We start from the raw sequence: 8230 nt of genomic DNA, 5'->3' as shown, positions 1-8230 counted from the left end.
TCAACCTTTGCATCGAGTGATGTACACAACCATTGATTAATTGTTTCATCATTTATATATGATCAAGTACAAATGTAGTTCAAACATAATAAAAGCCCCAACGGGCAGCCAGAATAGCAATGAAACGAAAAGATGTAGGAAATAATGAGCCATCATGCATCACAAAGCTACTAGAAGCCCGCCAACCAAATCGGATGAATAAATTTCAAGCGACCATCCGTCACACCTTTCCCCGCTAGTTCTTGTTTAAGCCGGCCAAAAGAATGTCCACATGGCAGTAGTGGCTGCAATTGACCTACAAGCGAAATTGAAGATTAGCTCGTGCGTCAAACTGTGCGAGTGAGAGCATGTACAATGGTGCTATCTTATAAATGCCACGTAGAGAAGGAAAAAGAAGCCACAAGAAAATGCTTGTCTTCTCTTACTTAAAAGATGATCTCTTAGCAACAATATGGCTCATCACATTTATTGTCTTTTCTAGATTAGTGGCAGCCTTAAATTTAGGTAGTTTTATCAATCAATGTACTTGCCAACGGTTCGTTGAACCATGAGACGGAGAGAGAAGTCATGGAGCCTATCAAAAGATGACGTACACACCAAATTGCTAAAAAGACTCCAGTTGAAAATAAAGGGTTACTCATCCATAACAGTACCACTCGCTAAAAACACAAATCTAGACCTAGCCCGGCTCAATCAGCTGGTAATAGTTACTGATTTGAAGTCTCTGCAAACTCTCTTACGGTACTATGGTACTATGTCTGAATGTTATAGCCAGTTGATACCTATAAGATGATGTGGTGTTTTTTAGTCAACCTCATGACGAATATGTATGGTAGTTAGTTATAATGAAGTAGTACTACTTTATTAAGCATATCCCATCTCTCACTCTCACAAAGTTTGTTGGAGCCCCAGTAGTGCTACAGTTAGCCCTTAATAAATTACAGCCCGTTTCTTTTCTCCTTTTTAACTCAATAAAAATTTAATATATAGCCCGTATATCCCACTTACATAATGTTATTATACTTCCTTTTAGTGAGCCATCGAAGTACTAATCAGATATAGCCATGGCTACTTTAGACATTTTAACTTGTCAATCTATAGGCAATTTTGACCTGTACATATCCTTGCACCGCTGCAATACCGATCAAGTGCATGTCTCCTTTGCAAACCAACTTAGAAGGACAGTGCTATTCCTAGCCCATGATGGTTCAAGTCCTAAACTAGATGCGGATGCTCACATTTTTAGGATTTATTTCAGGTCTTCCACGATGTGCGCTCAGCAGGAGGAGGTGTTCCAATCGACTACAAAAGCGACCTTGTCAATTTTAAAATGATGTACCTGCTCGGTCTCTGAAATATGCTGCATGTGTTTGTTTTATAGGGATGTGTGTATATGCGTATGTATAAGCGTCTGCGCCTGTGTTAAAAAGAAAAGAATGTTCATTCATGAGCTCGTGGCACAGTGGGATAGCAACCTCTGCGCACAATCACCCTTTTCTTTTCAAGGATAACTTGTAGCGCGGTATTTGGACGTGGCCGACCCATAGCGTGTTTGTTTTGGCTTCACAGATTGGCTAGCTAATAGCATTCGACACGGAGGTATGGATATATCTTTATTCTAATAATAAAGCACCGGCTGCTTATGTTCGTCCCTCGTCACACACTTTGCAGAAAAGTCTCTGCACTTTCATGAAATCAACCCATGGTCCTGTTTAAAGTGAGAACAGAAAAATGTTTCTTGTTTTGCAGAACCCACACCCCCCCCCCCCCCCCCCCCGAGGTTTTGGTTAATCAACCCGCGGTCCTATTTTAAGTGAGAATAGAAAACATTTTATTTTGTGCAGAAATCCCCCCCTGAGATTTTGGTTAATAAACACGCTGTCCGTCTAGTAAATAACTTTTTTATATATAGACTCAAATGTTTTTCTAAATATTGATATCTTTTAAAAAATAACTCCAATTTTAACATGTTATACATGAAAATTGATTAAAAAATGCGTAGAATATGCATATGATGTTATTTCACCGTTAATCATTTTCAAATGCTGTTTAGGGACACATTCAAAAGCTTCAAAAAATATTCATATATTTTAAACCCTAACTTCAATTTTAACATGTTATATATGAAAATTGATTAGAAAAATGTGTCGAATCCGAATATGATGTTGTTTCACATATTAATAATTTTTAAAATGTTGCTTAGGATGCAATGTTAATCAATAGTGCACGACCCGTCTTTCTTTCGTACCAGTGCCGATTCAAATTGAAAATGAACACCCCAACAAAAATAAATTGGAGATGAAAGAAACCATCTATGACCATGCATGTCCGTCGGTGAGAGTGGGAAGAAGGATAACCGGCAAGACTGATAAGATGCCATGTTAAAATAAAGGACGTGGACCTATTGGGGTTTTGAGTCATGGTTATTGCGTTTGGGACGTGTGATATTTTTTTCTCCCGTTGTAACGCACGGGCTCTTTTGCTAGTATGTACAATACACAAAAGGGGGAAAGGATATGTGGATCTATCTCAAACCATCCCCAAACGCCTATATAGGCAGCCTAGTCACTAACCGGTCGATAAAAACTGACCTAGACGGGTGCCTCAAATCGGCCTCAAACGTCCTGGCTGTCGGCGCCTTTCATATCCAGCCCAAATCTAGGACGGATATAGGGCGACCCGGGCGCGTCCGCCACATTGGCTTGGCCTAGTCTAGCCCACCCGTGCCTCACAAATATACCCATCCGAAGAACCCTGGATCAAAGTCAATTTGTAGTTCGCTCCACTCCCTTCTCCGTCCACTCCACTCCCGTCTCCATCCACTCCACTCCCAACCCCTTCGATCTGAATCAATGGCCGGTGATGGCACAACGCTGGCTCTGGTGGCGAATCTGGCAGCTCCGACGACTTGTCGAGCTTGCTGAGCGATGCAGAGCCCGACGATGCGGAGGAGGCGACCTCCGCACCGCGTTGAGGCAGTCTCGGCTGGACCAATGTGGCAGCGGCAGTGGTGGCTCCTCTTCTGCAGCGCTCTCCGCCCGTCGACACAGCGTCGGCCCATCTCGCCCCATCGCGCGGCTCTGACCACTCTGCTCCCAATGTCCTCCAAGTACGCTGCCCACTACAACCAATGCGGGTTCCATCCGGTCAGGAAGTGATACCCGAGCACCGCTGGGCACTCGTGCCTGCGGCCGCGCCAGCGTGCACGAGGACGCCTGAATCAGAGGCACGGGCAACCCGCCGCGAGGGGCAATGGGCGAGGGAGAGGGTGGGGCGGGGAAGGGGGAGGGCTGGTTGTGCGTCTGTGGATCCCGGGGCCGCTCTTCTCGCGTCGGTCCTCTGCCACTCTCTCACCACGGCGGAGACAGATGCACGACGCCTTCGATGGAAGAATGCCAAGGCACCCCGGCTCGCCATTGAGTTATGGGAGCGCGAGGCAATCAAGGAGGCGGCAGCCAAGGCGAAGATGGCCCGCCATGCGAAGGAGCAGGACCACCTGCTATGGAGGCTCTCGGGCCAAATGTGCTCTGACGACTCCTACCTGACGGACAGCTCCAGCTCCATCTTTGACGACAACGCACCGCCACATGCCGGCACCTACATGGAGGAGGGGCACAACCGCACCACAACTGCAAGGGGAAGAGGCAGGCGAGGAAATGGTGATTCCCCCCCCCCCCCCTCTTCCTGTCTGTTTTACTATGTTTTAGCTATGGTTTAACTTTTAAGTAGTTTGTAGTATGGATTTGCACTCTCCGCCGATGAACTATACTCCTTTTGTCCGGCGATAAAATGGTGATCCGGTTGTATAGAGATGGATTGCGCGTTGATTGTGTTTATACGTAATGTTGCATGGGTTGTATGGGTTTGGTGTTTCGGGTATGAAAGACGCGGCGGTGGGAACAAACATATGAGACGTGTCTGATCAATGCCAGCAGATGCATTCGGACATGTCCGCGGACGTTCGAGGACCGTATTTGCTAATCGTTGCTGTAGATGCTCTATGATATCTCTTCTCCCGACGCCCGCTGCCCCTTAAAAAAAAACTCCAATCGCCAGCGCCTAGATCTCGGGTTCTTCTTCCACCGCTGGGGCTTGCCGTCGTCGCCACGCCGATCACTGCCGTCACATCCCTTTCCCTAGTCCCATCTACCGCCAGCACCGTCACCGCACGAAACAACGGCCGCCGCCGCTGGCACATCGGGGGTGGTCGCCACCGGAGAGATTTCGCAGACAACGCAACTGTTGACTGGAGCCTTGTGCCGCACCATCCCCAAGTGCTAGAGGCGCTGCTCATACGAATGCTTTGTCTCCTTCTAGCTGTCCTTGTAGCTTGTCTAATTTCCAACAAGAAATTGAGTAATTCTGGAAGGTATTAGAATTATTAGTTCCAGCACAAGTACGAGGGTACTTTGTGTACCGAAGCAGAAGTGATTATAATTTTCTAGCATAGATTTGATCTATCCGTGATCAGGTTGAGGGTAGAAGTTAAGGTTAGAGAAGCCTGCTGCATATATGAAATTAAGGCGTAGAGCCTTTTATAATCTGAGATGTGTCTTATTCTACAAATCCAAGTACCAGATCACGTGATGTTGCCAAGAAACTAGTGTTGGTATTATTTTTTTCTAGTTGTATAGTTCCTTTGCACTTGTTCTTAGGGACTGAGGATTGTTTAGAATTTTGCCCATACCTGTGATCGCATACTTAAAATAACAGGAAAAGTATATACATATGCTGAATAGCCTAGAAATTTCACCAAGTATTGTTTCCTTCTGTTGGGGCAATAATACTTGTGGTAGTAGTTGTGCAAAAATAATGAAACCTGCTACCGCTAGTCAGTAGCCTTGGGTCAATGTTCTGTGAACCAGACAGTATATAAACTGAAAGAGAAGGACCTTACTGGCTAGTATTTGTAAGCTGTATCGGTTAACACAGATTTTTAACTGGTGTTTTTAGTGGACTGTCCCTAGTATGATTGGTACATATATAAAGCCAGACCTTATTTTCCGTTTCTTCGCAACCCTGCTCTATTATGTATTTACTTTGATTTGAATTTACAGTTCTTTCTCTTAGCGTGTGTAATTTGTATTTCAGATAATCGTGTTGTTTCTTAGGCGATTATTAGAAGAAGGGACTAGCAAAATTGATCCATAGAAAAGTCTTGTCTTTGAACAATGAACCGACAATACCTGTACATGACGGCCATGAACGTCAAAAGGAGCTCATATACTCTACACCGCATCAAGGCATCACAATTGTTTTACCCCAAGGGTGCACCTGACTCCGCGGCTGCGGCGGTGGAGGTCCGTTCTGTGCCGCCACCAACAATGGCTTTCTACCCTCCTCGGTCCGAGCATAGACTGGAGATAATGGAGTTCATGCTCTTCGGCAGCAACAGGAATAAGATCGTCTGCACAGACGAGAGAGGTCAAGCCGTCTTATATGATGACGGCTTGCAAGCTGTCCGCATGTTGCCAAGCCTCAGAAAGCCCAAGTGGGAACCAGTGCCCCTCGCCGTTGGTGACAACCTGTTGGTCATGGAGGCTATCCCTAAGAACGATCAAGAGAAGGAACATCAATCTTTCGAGGTGCTTGTATATGGCGAAAGGCCTAAAATATTCAAGGGGGAGGACTTCTTCTGGCATTCCATCCCACCGCCGCCTTATGTGTATGCCCCTGACTATGGCATCCACCGTTCTGACGTGATCACCGCGTGCACTGCGGTCAACAGCTCAAGCATCTTGATATCCAGAGAGCCTCGGCACCTACTGCTTGGACACAGTAAGTGGAGCAAGACTTTTTTTAGAGAAGGAGGTTAACCCCCGACCTCTGCATCAATTGATGCATGCAACCATCTTTATTAAGTATTCAACAAAGGAGTGACAAGAACATACATCAATTCACCCGAAGCCACCACTCACACCTACAGACTCGATAATGTGGAGTGCTCTCACTCCCCATGTCTAAAACCGATGTCGTCGCCGATCCATCTACATAACGTATCGGGACCAACATCCGATGCAGCCTACCAAAAGCGCATATCACATGCACACATTTTATGAGCCGCCGTCATGATCGGGCCACTGATCCATCTTCAGGAGAAATCCGCATCATCCTTGCCAATCCGGACATCTGTTGACGTCACCACGGCGCCCAACGACGCCACCGCCCTGCGCTCGTCCGTCCAGACACGAAGACTCTGGAAGATTTGTCGTGCGTAGCACCTGCCAATCAGGCATGACTCAGCGTAGCACCTGTCGGTCAGGCATGACTTGACAGCTCCACCGAAGCTCCATGCAAGAGAAAGCCACTCCACCTCCTGCCTCTGTTTTCCAGCGCTGCTCCACAAACGATGCTCCCAAGAGAGAAACGGCACCGTAGTACCGCCATTGTCCGATTTGGAAGACCAGATCCTAGGGTTTCCCCTCAAGCAACACGAGTGGGTCGACAATAGTTACACGACAATGCCTTCATCAAGTTAACGGCGCAAAACGCCGCCATCGCCCACCAACGGCTCGGTTTTCACCGGCAACTATGTCTCCCCGACTGTTAGGCGGGACTAGATGGCGAATCCGGCCACCCAGCCACGGGCCGACCACCTCTGGCGAAAGAGATGACCACCATCGCCGGCTGCACCGGCCAGAACAGATATGGCTGGAGGTGCAGCCGACGCTACCACCAGTCCCTCCACGCCGCCGCCGCCGCCCGAACAGGGCTTGCCGCCGCTGTCGCTGCCGTTTAAAGGACTTGCAGAGTATGTTCCGGAGTACAATCTCTTGTTTGGTGTCTCGGCCAGGGTGTTTGGCGTCCTCTGCGCATCAGACCTGGGTGCCGCCTCGGCAAAGCAGATGCCGCCGGTGGTATTCCAAGAGTGGGAGGGATTTGCTGCCCCTGAGGGTACTGAGATAGAATCGTACCTCCTGCACCTAGGTGCCGGCCGTTTTTGTGTCGCCAAGTCGATCATGACAACAAGGCTGCAAGAGATGTCTGGCCAGTCGTGCTGTTTCCATGAGAAGAGTACTCTCACTGTAGATAAGTTAGTGATGTTTACTGGCGTGGAGATTCAGCGCTGTGGCAGAGGGCTTAAGGTGATCAAGCACAAATCGTTTCGTTATAGTATGAGGCCATGCGGCATGCCCCACATACTTTATTAGTCAGTCCTGCTATTTCCAGATCACCTCACAGCATGTTCCTAGTCAATAAGAGGGGGACGCGGAGTTTCTGGTCACGAATCGATCATTAATGCGTGCGGATATATATACTATCTCCGTTTCAGTTTACAAGTCCTGCGCGTATACCTAGGTTGCCAATTTTATCACCCTAATATAAACTATATAACACAAAAATTATACCTTTTGAAAGTAGAAACACCGAAGTTGATGTTGGTAGATTTTTTGTAATATATGACTTGTATTAGGTTGGTCAAATTAACGACCTAGAGGTACGCGCACGCCCTATAAACAGCGAGGGAGGTAGTATGTGCCATTTCCTTTTCTTCAGCAATACGGGCAGTTGGTAAATGCGATTGGGACAGACATACGTATGAGGAAGATGTTGCTTGTGGGCCAGGATAACAGCCATTTGCCGTTAGCCGGGATGGCATGGTTGACGGACGACTGGAGTCTGGAAACTGAGCCATAGATCATATCTGGAACATCGTTTTTGTCCGTGGCTCAGGAAAGGCGGGACAGTTCCCCTCAGGCCTCGGAGCTTTCAAGAGGCATGATGAATCCCCTAGCCCCTGGTTGGAGTAAGAGGTGAGCCGTGAGCCACATCTGTTGTTAATCCTGCAGTTTATGGCCTAGTTACAAATTGTGACATAGAACTGATGTAATATGTTTCCTGATCAATGTGTTAGCAGTTTGAACAACGTTTGTAGCAGTTAGAATCTCTAAAACAGTTAGCCGAACAGTTGCGGGGGTGCGGTTTAGAACGTGGAGATGAACTGCTGAATATTAGGGCCTGTTCGGAGTTTCGCCACTCCGCACGACTCCGCTCCAGGAGCGGCCCGAGCTTCAGATGAAAACACGGAGTGGAGAAAGAGATGCTCCGCAGATTCACGTATTTCTCGGAGCGGTCGATTGCCGAACAGGCCCTTAATGTCGTACACAACTTCGTTCAAATTATGCCAAATATGTGGTTTAGTATTTCTGAAATTGAAAATGCACTGTGTTGTGTGCTGTTATCTGTTTACTGAGCAGAGTAGTTATACTGCAGGATTAACAGTTTGAAA

The 8230-nt window shown here is 47.2% G+C and overlaps 1 protein-coding gene across 1 annotated transcript; it reads left to right on the top strand.

Moving 5' to 3' along the window:
* Positions 1-4546: 4546 nt before the first annotated feature.
* Positions 4547-7753, top strand: LOC120964980 (uncharacterized). The gene is made up of 2 exons (XM_073506207.1): positions 4547-5814; positions 6646-7753. Exons 1-2 carry the CDS (start codon positions 5172-5174, stop codon positions 7149-7151), a joined length of 1149 nt encoding a protein of 382 aa, XP_073362308.1. The 5' UTR covers positions 4547-5171; the 3' UTR covers positions 7152-7753.
* The last annotated feature ends 477 nt before the right edge of the window (positions 7754-8230 follow it).

Source organism: Aegilops tauschii, unplaced genomic scaffold, assembly GCF_002575655.3.
Source record: "Aegilops tauschii subsp. strangulata cultivar AL8/78 unplaced genomic scaffold, Aet v6.0 ptg000511l_obj, whole genome shotgun sequence".
Lineage (NCBI taxonomy): Eukaryota > Viridiplantae > Streptophyta > Magnoliopsida > Poales > Poaceae > Aegilops > Aegilops tauschii.
This window is presented reverse-complemented; position numbering and strand designations above follow the sequence as displayed.

Excerpts from the sequence above, each read along its gene's own strand:
- LOC120964980 (XM_073506207.1), top strand. The coding sequence starts at position 5,172 with ATGAACCGACAATACCTGTACATGACGGCCATGAACGTCAAAAGGAGC. Across the intron at positions 5,815-6,645 it reads TTTTTTTAGAGAAGGAGGTT|ATATGGCTGGAGGTGCAGCC; the intron begins AACCCCCGACCT and ends CGGCCAGAACAG.